A 15880-nucleotide genomic window follows, 5' to 3' on the forward strand; every position below is an offset into this window, starting at 1 on the left:
GCAATGTTTATACTTTAATATTATTTAATATCTAAATATGCAAACAACATGACTGAAACAGATAAACAGGAACATAAGCAGGTTTAAAAAAAAAGAATAATTCCTAACTCTGGCAACACAAACCAGTTCTAACCGGTCCCCATCAAGGTTAGTTTTTCTTCTTGTCTGACCAGGCCTCTACCTTATAGGGAGTCTAAAGAAATGATTTTAGGAAATAGAAATGTAATACTATCCACGAAAGATAACTTCAAACTTGTCAAGTTTCTAACCAAGAAAACACGACAACACTGCTAGTAGTCCTGGTCACCAGGACTTTCTTTTCTAGGTAATACTCTAGTGTTAGGCTAAACTATTTCAGACAGCAACACCTGGATAAGGGTAAGACACTATAGCTAAAGACATGCTTCTATCAAGCAAAGTGTACATTTATTTGTTTGTTTGTTTGGTTTTCTTGGAGAGGGAGGGCAGGGCAATTGGGGTTAAGTGACTTGCCCAAGGCAAAGTGTACATTTAAATTAAATATACTCATTTGAAAGCAAGCTAAGTACTTTCTAAAAATTATAGATAGTCAATTAAAGTAAGAGTGAAAGATCTTAAAATAAACATTGACATTTAAAATTTTTTTAAATTTATTTTTAGTTTTCAACATTCAGTTCCACAAGCTTTTGAGTTTTAAATTTTCTCCCCTTCCTTCTCCTCTCCCCTCCCCAAGATGGCATGGAATCTGATATAGACTCTACATATATGTTCATATTAAACATATTTTCACATTAGTCATGTTGTAAAGAATTATAACCAATGGAGTGAACCACGAGAAAGAAGAAACAAAACAAAACAACAACAAAGAGAGAGAGCAAATAGCCTGCTTTGATCTGCATTCAGACTCCATAATTTTTTCTCTGGATGTGGATGGCATTTTCCGTCAGGAGCCTTTTGAAACTATCTTAGAGCTTTGCATTGCTGAGAAGAGCTAAGTCTGTCAAAGTTAGTCATCACACAATATGGCTGTAACTATGTACAATGTTCTCCTGGTTCTGCTCTTCTCACTCAGCATCAGTTCATGTTAAGTCTTTCCAGGTCTTTTTGAAGTTTGCCTGCTCATAATTTCTTATAGCAGAGTATTCCATTACATTCACATACTACAACTTGTTCAGCCATTCCCCAACTGACGGTCATCCCTTCAATTTCCAATTCCAATTTCTTTCCAATTTCCAGTTTCCAAATTCTAATTCCAATTCCAATTTCCAATTCCAATCCAATGTCCAGTTGTGGCCACCACAAAAAGAACTGCTATAAATAGCTCTGTACATGTGGATTTGTTTTTTCCCATTTGTATGATCTCTTTGGGATACAGCCCTAGAAGTGGTATCGCTGGGTCAGAGGATATGCACATTTTTATAGCCCTTTGGGCATAGTTCCAAATTCCTCTCCAGAATGCTTGGATCTGTTCACAACTCCACCAATAATGCATTAATTTAATGTCTCAATTATCTCACATCTTCTCCAGCATTTATCTTTTTCCTATTTTGTCATGTTAGCGAATCTGTGTGATGTGGTACCTCGATTTGCATATTTGTCTAATAAACAGTGATTTAGAACAGCTTTCTACATGACTATAGATAGCTTTAATTTCTTTCTCCAAAAACTGTTAATATCCTTTCACAAGTCATTGGGGAATGACTTGTATTCTTTTTTTTTATTTCACTTTTTATTTGTACTCTGTCATATTTACTCCAGTGTCATAAGCTTTTGTTTCTTCAAATTCTTCTGGGATATTCTTTTGAGCAACCTCCACTTCTGGTTTAGGAACAATTTGTTCCTTTTCAGTGAGTATCCTCTCAATATGGCAAGGAGAACTCATGTATGGGTTGATTCCACCATAAGCCCTCTAAGTACACTGTCGCATTTTGGGAGCCTTGTGAACCTGGATATGCTCAATGACAAGAGAATCCACATCCAAACCCTTCACTTCTGCATTACTCTCTGCATTTTTAAGCATATGCAGCAAGAATTCAGCACTCTTTTTGGGCCAACGACCCTGTGTCCAACCCCACTGCTTAGCCTGGGCACACCTGCCAACTCCACCATTATATTGACAGAGGGGAACACATTATTTCTTCAATGTGACATCTTTCAAGTACTTGGTGGCTTTTCGGATATACTGGAGTGAAGACAGTAGGCATCCCACTTCCAAATGAGTTTGCTTTATCTATATACTATCTAGACTCCAGGGGGGATTCAAGTCTAACTCTTGTGACTCAATCTGACCAAGCATTCATTAAAGATATGTTTTTGATGGATGCTGGAGTGATATGCACTGATTTTTTTCCAAAGTAGAGAGGCAGTCTAGAAAACAAAAGATCTGGTAGTGGTTTTGCTCTTTTAATGAACTCTACTATCTCAAAGAAATATTGTACTGTTGTGGCCAGAATGGCCTTTGTTTTCTTTGGATGGCTCAGTTTATCTCATTGGGCCTTGCTGGGTGCTGGGCCTGCTGCTCCTCTTCCGGGGCAGGAAGCCCAGAGACCCATGCCTGTGAACAGAGAACTTCCTGTGTGATGAGTCATGGGGCTGGCTGAGGGGAGGTGTGTTAACCTGATCTAAGCTAGGGGGAGGGGCCAAGTCAAGAACCAATCAGCCCTGGTCATTCAGGTGGCGCTTGATGATGTCAAAAACTCTGTAAGAGGGGAGAGGACAGCTTGAAGATCCCTTTTTTCCCTTTTCTGGTTGGAGCCAGAGATGCCTACAGCCAAAGCTGGTGGAATATTAGTAGATAAGAGGGACTGTATGAGATTCATAGGTATCAGCCACGATCCTCTAGTTCAGCAAGCTTTTAGGGAACATCATCAGCAAGGAGATGATGCTAGCAGGACTACTCTGTTGGCGTTAGCTGCTGCGGGATGCAATAGGAGATATACTAATGATTCTATGTGGCCCACTGAGCACAGACCCTGGTATTCACTTAAAGATTGTATCACGAGACTAAAGGAGGAGGTAATGAAGACTGCTATCATGACAGGAACTGCAGACAAATATTACAATGATCCCATAGGAATCCCTCATAGGAATTTAATAATTACGACAGCTCCCCCTGCTTATAAACAACTAATTTTGAATCTGTTACTTGGGGAAGTAGGGAGCCATCTTACAGAGGTGATAAATAAGATTTTACAGTTACATGACTTAGGAGACTGGGGAAGGGACAGATCTCGAGAGAGAAGGGTGAATAGCCAGCAAACTTGGCGCCAAAATGGAGTGACAAGAAAAGAAATGTTCACTGCTCTACTGAGAGCAGGGGTGGGTTTTGAAATGATAGATGGCATTCCAACCAATGAATTGTACAGGATGTACCGAGATAAAGGACTCGATAACAGGAGAGACAGGGAAATAAGAACTGCTCCTGCAAATGCTACAGATGTTGAACCTTCATACCCGAGTGAATCACATGCTAGGGAATACTAGGAAATAGGCCAGGCCCCAGCCCAAATTAAGGAAATACACAGGCTGGATTGCAGACCTCACATTAACTTGACCATATATTGGAAAAAAGCGTCAAGTACAGTAACTAGGGCATTAATAGACACTGGGGCTGAGGCCCCCTTATCTATGGGAATCCAGACAAATTCAGCCATGGAACTCCTATTACCATCACAGGACGAGGAGGGACTGAAATATCAGCCAGACAAGTTAAATTGATGATGAAAATTGGACAGTTGCCCAAGAAAGAATATAGTGTGGTTATTGTGCCTATTCCCGAATACATCATTGGAATAGACATTTTGAAGGGTATGACCTTAAATTTACCTGAAGGGAAATACCAATTTGCTGTGAGGAAAATAGGCATTAATGCAGTCTTAGTGGGGAAAATCAAGATGGATCCAATCACTTTGCCCGAACCTTCTGAAGTAATTACTTTGAGGCAATATCGTGTGCCAGGTGGGCAAGATGAAATTGCCAACACTATAAGAGAATGTGTTGAGGCAGGAGTGTTAGTCCCTACAACTACTCAATGGAACAACCCTGTCTGGCCAGTCCGAAAGTCAGATGGGACATGGAGGATGACAGTAGATTATAGACAGCTGAACAAAGCGACTCCTCCCTTGTATGCTGCTGTTCCAGACACGGTTACTTTAATAGAGAGAATACAAAAACATGAAGGGACTTGGTATGCAGTTATTGATTTGGCCAATGCCTTCTTTACGATCCCAATAGACCCCAAGCAATGGAACCAGTTTGCTTTTACTTGGCAAGGCCGACAGTATACATTTACACGCCTGCCACGAGGATATATTCGTAGCCCAACTATTTGCCACAGGATTGTAGCTGAGCATTTGGATGAATTAAAGTTACCTGGTGTACAGCTTACACATTACATAGACGACATCATGATACAGGGAAAGAATATAAAAGAAGTGGAGGAGAGTTTAACATTATTAATTGACCCTATGAAAAGCAAAGGATGGGAAATCAACCCCGCAAAGGTTCAAGGGCCAGCTCAAACTGTAAAATTCTTGGGGATACAGTGGAATAGAGGACTGCGAGAAATTCTCCCACAAGCTCGACAAAAAATCCAGGATTTTCCCACCCCTACCAATAAGAAAGAGGCCCAGAAGTTCATAGGGCTATTTGGTTATTGGAGACACCACATCCCACATTTGGGACAGATTTTAAAACCCTTGTATAAAGTCACCAGAAAGAAATATGAATTTGATTGGGGCCTTGAACAAAGTAGAGCTTTTGAGGAAGCAAAGGCTGTTATACAATTAGCTCTGGACTTATGGCCTATGCAAAATGGGCCAGTGGAGTTACAAGTGACTGTACAAGATGACTATGCAAATTGGAGTCTGTGGCTTTTGGTCAAGGAAACTGCCCTCATCTGGAGTGCAATATACACCTTTTGAGAAGCAGCTGTTAGCTGCATATTGGGCTTTAGTAGAAACTGAGCAACTAACTCTGGGTCATGAAGTGATATTAAGGCCTGGAATTCCAATTATGACTTGGGTAATGAGTACCCCAGCTTCTCACAGAATTGGACATGCACAAGAGGCAAGTATAATCAAATGGAAGTGGTATATTCAGAATAGGTCCAGAGCAGGCAAAAGTGGAGTTTCTGCTTTACATGAATCTGTGGCGAACATTGGCACTGAGAGGAATGAAAAACCCCTTGAATCTAAGCAACAGATGGTGCCATCCTTAGTGAAATGGAATAATGGGTATGATGGACTAAGTGTAGAACAGAAGAAACATGCTTGGTTTACTGATGGGACAGCAAAATATTTAGGACAGAAGAGACATTGGAAAGCAGTAGCCTATAACCCCTGTACTAGGCGAACTCTGGAAAGTTCTGGGATAGGTGGAAGTAGCCAATATGCTGAACTGATGGCAGTGCATCAGGCCATCAGAACGGAGAAAGGAGGACAGTGTCATATATTTACTGACTCATGGGCGGTAGCTAATGGATTAGCTACGTGGATGCCTATATGGAGGAATCAGAATTGGGAGATTCATGGCAAACAAGTTTGGGGTAAAGAGTTATGGGAAGATATATGGGACATGTCTTTGGTTATGGATTTGTCAGTTTTTCACATTGATGCTCACGCGACCCTGACCACACCAGAACGTGAGTACAATGCACACGCGGATTGACTAGCAAAGATTGCTACTGAATGTATTGTCCCTACTCCGACTCCAACTGATGACCCAGCCTTAGCAAGATGGGTCCACCAGACCGCCGGCCATTTAGGGGTCCAGGCCACCCACCGATGGGCACAGGATCGAGGTATCAGTATCTCTCATGCGTTGTTAAAACAAATAACAGAGGGTGTTGTATATGTCAATTAGAAAAAGAACGAACTCTTCCTAGGATAGTAACTGGAGAAATAGTGAGGGGAAAAGTTCCAGCCCAAATTTGGCAGATAGATTATATTGGCCCACTACACCTATTCAGGTGTACTAGTGGCTTGTCCTTATAAGGACGCAACTCAGAAAAACACCTGTAAAACCCTAGATATTGTAAGTTTATACTATGGAACCCCAATGCAGATTCAAAGTGACAATGGGTCACATTTCAAGGACAAAGAAGTGAAAAGATATTGTGTGTTGAATAATATAGAATGGATATATCATATTCCATATTACCCACAAGCATCTGGGCTAATTGAAAGAATGAATGGATTGTTGAAAGAACAGCTGAGAAAATTAAGCTCTAATAATTCATATCGACATTGGAAGGATAATTTGTCTACTGCCTTACGTAATTTGAATAATAGGCCCTTGGGGGGGGGGACACCTCTAGCCAGAATGATGACCCCAAATCTTCAGATTAGAGAACAGCAAACACGTGAGATCCAAAATATTGAATTTTGGACTGTGAGGGAAGATGTCCCCCTACCATGTCCAGGAACACCTGGTTCGGCAGGATATGATTTACATTGTAAAGAGAATTTTAGGTTGTATAGGAAGGAGATAAGAAAAACCCCTACTGGAGTATGTATGAGAATCCCCAAGAATCATTTTGGATGGATATTACCTAAACCAGGATTAGCAGCTCAAGGAGTACATGTATTGGCTGGAGTGACAGATTTGAATTATCAAAAAGAAATTGTTGTGACACTCCAGAATTTGGGTGAAAAACCTGTACAATTTTGTCGGAATGATAGGATAGTTCAAGTGATTATTATCCCCTGTGAAAAAATACCCTTTGTGAAAACTGACCCTCCTCCCAAAATAACTACTAGAGGGGCAAAAGGGGCTTGCTCCATTGGTAGAATAAAGTTGGGAGCTAAGGTATGGGTAAAATGGAAGCCAGATGATATTCCAAAGGCTGCAGAAGTCATAGCCCATGGGAAGGACAACACTGTAACAGTTGTCTATCCAGGGGAAGATAATTACCAAATCGTACCCCTGAACCATATATTTTACCGTGAATAGGGCTATAATATTAGATTCACAGACCCCACAGGTATGGCTGATGCTGGTAATTGCCACAAGGCACTCAGAGGGAAGGTGACCTTGTGTGATTAACGGATGAAAGCTTGTACATCTGGGGAAAGGCTGGGAGGACAATCTTAGTCTCTAGCTAGGATGGGATCCTCTTGGCTTAGTTTCCTCATTGTGTTCCGTTTGAAAAGAAACATTTCCCATCTGAGTTTGGCTCTGATATTGGATCTTTGTGTAACTGAAATCTCAACCAAACTGGAGATGATTTTATTTTAAGGATAATAGCCCGTACTTGCCTACTCTTTTTGTTCTTTGTTTTGGCTAACTTTGTTGCTAGTTCTGTTTCCTTTAGGCGTAAGTACCTTGCACTTTCCGGTGACTGCCTAAGCACATAGCATTCTTGGAATTCCTGCCAGCTCGCTAAAGAACTGACCTCTGGAATGGGACTCTTTGGGGCAGGGACACCTCTACGTCCAATTTCATCAAGAAGCTATGGAAAATGAGACCTTCACCCCTTACCCCAAAATTTTGAGCCCCAATCGTTCGAGGGTGGGGGGGGAATGATGATAGTGTTCTGTGTACTTATTTTGTGCTATCCTTGCTATATTATTTTATTGTTATGATATTATTGATCCTATGTAATGGATACAAAGATCTAGGGGTGGACATTTGAATTATTAATAATTATTTTGGGGATGATTGACTGAAGAGATTATCTTGCTGGGACCTAGGGCTGCATCACATTTGAATAGTAAACCAATATTTGGAAACGTCACTGAATGATATGTTTTGCTTTATTGTGAATGATTTGTTTTAGTTTCCTGCGTAATTGGATCACAATGTTCTAGGATATATAATTTAATTTGAATTATGATTGACTTGTGCATCCTAGAACATTGTGAGGGGTGGAGTGTGGCCAGAATGGCCTTTGTTTTCTTTGGATGGCTCAGTTTATCTCATTGGGCCTTGCTGGGTGCCGGGCCTGCTGCTCCTCTTCCGGGGCAGGAAGCTCAGAGACCATGCCTGGGAACAGAGAACTTCCTGTGTGATGAGTCATGGGACTGCCTGAGGGGAGGTGTTGACTCCAGAGCCACGCCCTATTGGGTGTTAACCTAGGGGAAGGGGCCAACTCAAGAACCAATCGGCCCTGGTCATTCAGGCGGTGCTTGATGATGTCAAAAACTCTATAAGAGGGGAGAAGACGGCTTGAAGCTTCCTTTTTTCCTTCTCCGGTTGGAGCCAGAGACGCCTACAGCCAAAGCTGAGCTGCCGGTAGCAGAGCTGACCCACGTGTGGATCGAGGAGTGCTGAGCGAGGACTTGAGGCCAGTGGGTAATCTTCTTACCGTAGAGGGGAAGCATGTACACGATTTTGCTTTATACCATCTCGCTTCTCTGTGGCCTCCTGGTTACTCTTGTGAGGCGGACTTATTGGGCCTGGAAGCTTTTGATCAAAATATCAAAATGGGGACGCTGGTTCGCGGGTCTGTTACTGTGGAGTGTAAATACATGCTTTAGTTCCTCTGCCTTCTACCTAGAGAATTCCTTATATCCTGTGGTTCCGAACCTTTCAGGCACATATGAGATTCTCTTTGAAATCATAGATTCTGCCTTCCTAATACAACTGTGGAAGATAGTATTTACCACTAAAACAGCATGAATTCCTGATGCATAATACAGTCATGAAACAGTGGCATCCATTTCTACCCATAGCACGTACCTGCATAGATCTGAGGAGGTAATAAAGTCAATAGTTCATATAGTCTTTGTCTGTAAATCATTGAGGAGGTTTTCAAAGGACTTCCATATGTTTTCTGTATTGAGGAAAGCCTACATAAAAAAAAGGAGATTTTAAGTGTATAAGTTATATAACACTGTAAAAATAACTGATCAAGAATTATTTAATAATGCCTACCATATATACCAGACACTGTGCTGGGCACAGTGGAGATACAAATATAAAAAATGAAACAGTCCCTACCTTGAGCGAGCGGGTTGATCTGAAAATGTGTATCAGCTAGGTGTATTTTAAGCGCTTTCTATTCACAACTACATGCAGCTGCTTCACATAGTCTTCTGATTTCTTATGAGACAAACTAGTCATTATACCTGTAATAAATACCCTCCACATTCTGCTCTGTGCTGAAATACTTTTCTTTCTTCAAGGGCCAGTTCAGGAGGCCATCCTCTCCATGAATCCTTCTCTTGCTCCCTAGCTGTACTATTGTTCAAGCCTTACCAAACAATGCTGATTCTTCTGCTCATTCCCTTGTGCTGCTTAACTCTGCTGGAGGAAATCACACAACTGTACCGACTACATTTAACAATTTTAAACCCAGGTTAAAAAACTAGTTACACTGTAAATAAGGAGGATTTTGTTATTCTTTTTAAGGTTTAGTTCTCAGGATTCATGGCCATGGCAATCTCTAGTTTCCAGGTGTTAGATAATATTTTCCGGGCTCATAACTTGGAAACCTCCACTACGCTTGCACAGTGAGATATGGGGGTGACATAATGTGATTTCTACTTTGCTTGTGCTGAATGATGCTATTGCTAAAGTTAGCCTGTGAAGCTATTGCTGGCAAGATGCCTTCTTTGTTGCCTTATAAAGCAAGTGGGCACTGGTCAATGAGTGGGGGACCAACAGGGGAATATGACAGTGTAACGCTGTGTGTGCCTTGATAGGCCCCCATCAAGGATTAGGGGGAACTCACAGGGATTTGGGTAATGCATAGAGGTTTGAGGGGACTTAGGGGAGTGCACAAGCTGGAATGCTGTGCCTGTCTCAAATGACTCCATCGAGATGCAGGGGTAGTTGCCCCCCCTTCTTGTCAGCCCCTGCGAGAAGGGTGATTAGGGAATGCTGTAGGAGTTGGTGCTCCCATTATCAGGGAACCCATTGAGAAGACTAGACTGGAATAAAGTAAGATTATTAACCCCTCCGAAGCTTTCTTGGGGTCCTTCCCATCTGCCTAGATCAAGAGTGAACCTGTTAGAGGCTGGAGTCCAAAAACTCCAATGCCTCCCATTTGTCATCTGTGAAACGGACACTATTTAATTTTAACTGGGATCTCAATGCTGCATTTAATCTTTTTATCCTTCCCTGAATGACTACTATATTTTGTGAAGCAATTGTTGTAAATCTCTTCTCAATCCTCCTGTACGGACCTCTCAGTTAGAGGACCTTCCTCCTTTACTAAGAAAATTGTATTTACTTGTGGGGACCTCCCAAGTAAGCCCTGTATTCCTTCTTTTTTTTTTTTTTGCTTGTTTCTGACAATTAGATTACCCTTCTCACCAAGGCAAACTTTTTTATTTGTGTTTACTATATTCCCTCCGACCTTTTTCTAGAAGCTCAGCCTATCCTCTCTCCCCAACTCTCAAACTTCCATCTCTTGTAATCTATTTATTGGCTGCTTCTCTGCTATCTATATATTTGCCCAGGGCTCCCTCACCCTTAAAGTCTTCATTTGACCTTGCTATTTTACTCAATTTCAAATTCCATAATTCTCATCTTTCTCATACTATACTGTAATGGCAAGCAAAATGGGACTTTTTGCTGTTTTTTTTTCCGAGTGCTCCTCAGCAGTAAGGCAATCAAGTGCCTTTGACTGAATCAAGAGTCTTTGGAGACCTGCTTAAGTCACAAGAAAGCCTAAGTCACATGAGTCTGAGTCACACGGTTGTGACTGCCCTCTGCTCTGAAGAAATATACATACACTCAGAAGTTAGCATTTTGTTTTGAGGCTCACTCATTGGAAGAGTGTTCTGTGATTTGGCCAGATGAGACTCTGGGTAGACGTTAAGGAGTACCCCCTCCCCGCCCCGGCCCCAGCTTTGAAAACCCAGATGTTTGTGCTTCTCTCTCTGGTAACTATGTATGTATTGCTATGGACAGTCAGAAGCCCTGTCTGCTGATTTGTGTCATTTGCTGTGTTTATATAACTTCTGCTTGTAATGTCTGTTTGGTGTTTTCTCTGAAGTTCAGTGTGCTGACTTTTCCCCCGAACTAAGTGGATGATATATGTATGTCTAATTAAAGTGAGACTGTAAACCCCTTAAAATTGCTTTCCTTAGAAAACCTGCGCTAGCAGCGCTCCAGTGTGCTGGTGTTACTGGCAGCATTGTTGTTACATATTCATACTATACACATACACATACACTATACACAACTGTTGCCTCCAATCCCTCCCTCCTCTCACTTTTCAACCCCTTGCAGTCTGGCTTCCACATCAGTCAACTGAAACTTCTTTCTTCAAGATTTACAAAAATTGTCTTAATCCCCGTATCTAACAGCCTTCTCCCAATCCCCATCCTTGTTGTTACCTTTGTAGTTACTGACAATGCTCACCGCCCCCTCCTCCCCCTGGATGATCTTTCCTTCCTTGACTCTTCTGTTTCAGATGAAGAACATGGATGAATGTTGGTCTCCTAAACACTCCTGCCCACTCTAGAACCCTGAACCAGCACTCATTCCTTTTCTCTCATTCTCTTCTATTCCACCGGCAACTTGTCATCTACCTACTAATAGTGTTTTTAATCCTACAAAAGCTTTCTACCTTACCAAGTTACCAATTCACCTCTCCTTTTTGACCAAATCCCCTGAAAAAGGTTTACCTAATGCTTCTGCTTTTTCATCATTCAATCTCAATTTAATTCCTCATATTTTTGCTTCTGTCCTCAAAGCGCATTGAAACTATTCTTAAAGACTATTGGTTATCTCAATCACCAAATCCAATGGCTCTCTTTCAATCCTTGATGTACTTTATCCCTGTAGCATTCGACACTATTGACTATACCCTCCTTCGTTTGCTTTAGAGATCTGTTCTTCTTCCTTTCACTCTATACACTCTTCCTTGGTAATCTGCTTCACTCTCACAACTTTTATCATTACTTCTAATCTAATGCTTGTCAAATCTATATCACAAGCCCCAGGCCTACCTTTCCAATGTCTTAAATGAAATCTCCACTTAGATATCATACCACTTAACACACTGCAAACTAAGATCATCATTCCTTAATAGTTACTTGCCTTTCTTTCCTTTACTATTTAGAATGCAAGAGTTCTAAACTTTGGTATCACTTTGGCTTTCGACCTCTCTCTCACTTCTCATCTTGAATCCTGCTTATTCTATCTCTAAAATTATCTTTTCACTCCATCTCTATCACTAATGCTACACCCTAGGGCAGACCCTCTTCATTCTATGAAGCCCTGGTACCCCAAACAAAAAGAACTCTCTCTGTCCCTTTAAAGTTCCTCAGAACACTGCATTTGAATTTGTTTTTTGCCCACATCGTAATCTGCCTTATATACCATGTGCCCGCTTTTGTGTATGTGTCCACTCCCTTCTATTAGACATAAGTACATCGAGAGGCCAGGGACTGTATTGTATTTATTTTCTGAATCTCTAAGCACCTAACACAGTTCCTTATACATTTCTGGGGGCTAGGGAAGGGGTGAAAAGGGTGAAAGGGTGTGGGTTAAGGATGGCTGTGAATTCATTTGTGTAGCAAAATTTCTCCTACCAATGCAACTGGGCAAAACTGTTCTGCATCTTGTCACTTCTGAGTTGCCTAGGGTCCTGAAAGATAAGTAACTCACCCTGTGTCACATAACCAGTGTGTGTCAGAGGCAGAACTTGAACCGAGCACCTTTTTAACTGTGAGGCTACCTCTCCATTTGTTTTAACATGATTTCTCTCAAAAACTATTTCTGTTGATCAAGCTTTTGGATGCACCTCGCCACAGTAACACCAAGCCCCATCCTGGGACTAAACTGCCTTCTGACTGGTGTCCAAAATTCCCAGGGCATTCCCTACTTCTGATTGTGCCTGCCAAAAGGGATACCCAATGCTTCACATGACCCCACCACTATACCTGGTACAAAGTCACTTGATGGATGCTCCAAAATCATCCTTAAAAACAAAAACCTCCACTAGCTCTATCATCCCTTCTACCTATCCTATAGTTCTTCTTTTCTCGGCCAAACTCCTAGAAAAAATTAAGCTTGCTGACTCTTCTCACTCACTCTCATCACTCAACTGAAACTGCTCTCTCTAAAGTTATTAATTCGCTCTTAACTGCCCAATCTGATGGCCTTACTCAGCTCTCATCTTTCTTAACCATTCTGTTGCTCTTGACACTGTTGATCGCTCTCTCCTTCTGTATCTTCTTTGTGCCACTCTGGGCATTCACGACTCTGTCCTGGCGCTTCCTCTAATGGTTTACTACAACTACCACGTGCCCTCAGGTTCTTTTGCTGATTCTTCATCTAGATCGAACTCCCTTAAGGGAAGAGTGCTGTCCTAAGCCTCATACTCTTCTCTCTGCATACTCTCTCTTGGTGGTGGATATTTAATTACTATTTTTATGCTGATCACTTCCAGATCTTCAATCCCACTTCACTAATTGCCTATTAGACATTTCAAAGGACTGTCCCAGAGAAATTTCAAACTTAATATATTCAAAACTGAATTGTCTCAGGGCAAAGCCAAGATGGCAGAGAAAAGGCAATGACTCACCAGAGCTCTCCCCCAAGCCTCTCTGAACACCTTTAACTGATGTCATAAAACAATTCCTGGAGCAGCAGAAGCCAAAAAACGACAGGGTGAAATAATTTTCCAACCAAAGACAACTTTGAAGGTTGGCAGGAAAGGTTTGTCATATACGGGTGAGAGTGGAGCACAGTCCAGAGCAGGCTGTGCTAGCACAGACCCAGCCCCAGCAAACCAGGAACAGGTTTTGTGAGCCACTGAATTAGCAGCAGCAGCAGTAGTATCCAGACCTCTCAGTCCATATATGGTAAAGGGGTCAAATAACTGGTCAGAAAGAGATTACGGGGGTTTTGTTGCTAGCACTGAGGCAGGACTCTGTTGCTTTGCCCACACTTGGATCTGGGTTGTAGTCCTGGGTGGCATTCCCAGGGCAAGGAAGAGCACTAGCACACCAGAGTTTGTAGCCACAGTAGAACAGCGACCCTCGTCACAGTCCCAGGGCAGAAAACAGTGCTTGTGGTTACTTACAGATGAGAGAACTGGACAGGAAGAGTAGTAAACACATCTCTCCTTAGATCATATCACTTTGGAAGAACTGAAACTTAAAGATCTTTAGAAGTATCTCTGAAAACAGCTATACAAATCCCTTGAAGCTTGAGACAGTGTGCCCTTCACCCTGAAAGCAGAGGCCCACTTTAATTTTTTTTATTTTTTGAGGGGGGAAGGCAGGGCAATTGGGGTTCAGTGACCTGCCCAAAGTCACACAGGTAGTAAGTTTGTCAAGTGTCTGAGGCTGGTTGAACTCAGGTCCTCCCGACTCTAGGGCTGGTGCTCTACTCACTGCGCCATCTAGCTGCCCCCCAAAGCCCCACTTTAACAAAGAGTTAAAAGTCAAGAAACAGACTGGAAAAATGAGCAAACAAGAGAAAAAAACTCTGACCTAAGAAAGTTACTATGTTGACAATGAAGATCAAGGCACACATTCTGAAGAATAAAACGAAGTCAAAGCTCCTACATCCAAAGCCTCCAACAAAAACAGAAACTGGTCTCAGGCCATAGAACAGCTCAAGTAGATCAACGTGACTGAAAATCAAGTAAAACAGGTAGAGGAAGAATTGGGAAGAGAAAGGAGAGTTGTGCAAGCAAATCAAGAAAAACAAGTTAACAGTTTGATAAAGGAGACTCCAAAAAATACTGAATAACACCTTAAAAAACAGAATAGGACAAATGGTAAAAGAGTCATAAAAATCCACTGAAGAGAAGGATGCTTTAAAAATTAGAATTGGCGGGGCGGGGCAGAGCAAGGATGGCTGCTTGAAAATAGGGACTCACTTAAGCTCTCCCCCAAACCCCTCCAAACACCTGTAAAAAATGACTAAACAAATTCTAGAGCAACAGAACCCGTGAAATAACAGAGGGAAACAAGGCTCCATCCCAGGACAGCCTGGATGGTTGCTAGGAGGGTCTATCTCACCGTGCTGGGAGTGGAGTGCAGCCCAGCGTGGGCTGTGCCAGGACAGACCAGGCCAAAGTAGACCAGGGAGAGCAGGCCTCAGGGCCCTGAATTACTGAGCTGTGGCACTTACCAGACTTCTCAATCCACAAAGGCCAAAGACAACGGAGCAGGTCAGTTGGAAAACTGCTGGATCTCGGTGAGAGAAGTGTGTGGTCTGGCCCCAGCCCCGGGGTGGGGGAGGAGGCGGAGGTGGCTGCAGCTGCAGCAGCAGGAAGCTCCGGCAGCAGCTGCTTCAGGAGCCCCCAGCCCACATGGTGGGAGGAATCAAGTGGTAGATCAGAGCAGGAGTGCAAGGAGTACTTTGCTGGCGAAGAGGCAGGGTTCTCTTGCTTTGCCCTGCTTGGATCTAGGTTGCAGTCCTGGTTGGTGGTTCTTAGGGGAGGAGGAGCACTGATGTGGCAGAGCTTGCAGTGACTGTGGAGAGGGAGTTCTCCTGTAGTTACATGGCAGAAAGGAGTGCTTGCACTTACAGAGCAGAGCACAGGCCAAGAGAGGAGTATCAAACCATCTCAGAATAGAGGTAGCTCTGAAAACAGCAGCACGAATCCCCTGAAGCTTGGGACAAAGCACTCTCCACTCTGAAAGTAGTCATGCCCTGACCAAAAGCTCAAAAGTCAAGAAATTGGCTGGGAAAATGAGCAAGTAGTATAAAAGGACTCAGACTACAGAATCTTTTTTTGGTGACAAAGAAGATCAAAACATACAGCCAGAAGTCAATGAAATCAAAGAGCCTGCATCAAAAGCCTCCAAGAAAAATATGAATTGGTCTCAGACCATGGAAGAACTCAAAAAGGATTTGGAAAAGCAAGTAAGAGAAGTAGAGGAAAAATTGGGAAGAGAAATGAGAGTGATGCAAGAAAATCATGAAAAACTTGTCAACAGCTTGCTTAAGGAGACACCCCAAAATACTGAAGAAAATAACACCTTATAAA

General features: G+C 42.3%; 1 protein-coding gene across 1 annotated transcript in view; it reads right to left on the bottom strand.

Annotated features, from left to right (window-relative positions):
- The window catches only part of HEATR5A (HEAT repeat containing 5A), a 182524-nt gene that overhangs the window by 97742 nt on the left and 68902 nt on the right, over window positions 1-15880 (bottom strand). The window contains exon 14 of the mRNA XM_036734739.1: window positions 8659-8768. Within this exon, the coding sequence (XP_036590634.1) occupies window positions 8659-8768 (110 nt within the window). The remainder of the gene's footprint in view (window positions 1-8658; window positions 8769-15880) is intronic.

The sequence above is a fragment of the Trichosurus vulpecula genome, chromosome 8, assembly GCF_011100635.1.
Source record: "Trichosurus vulpecula isolate mTriVul1 chromosome 8, mTriVul1.pri, whole genome shotgun sequence".
Lineage (NCBI taxonomy): Eukaryota > Metazoa > Chordata > Mammalia > Diprotodontia > Phalangeridae > Trichosurus > Trichosurus vulpecula.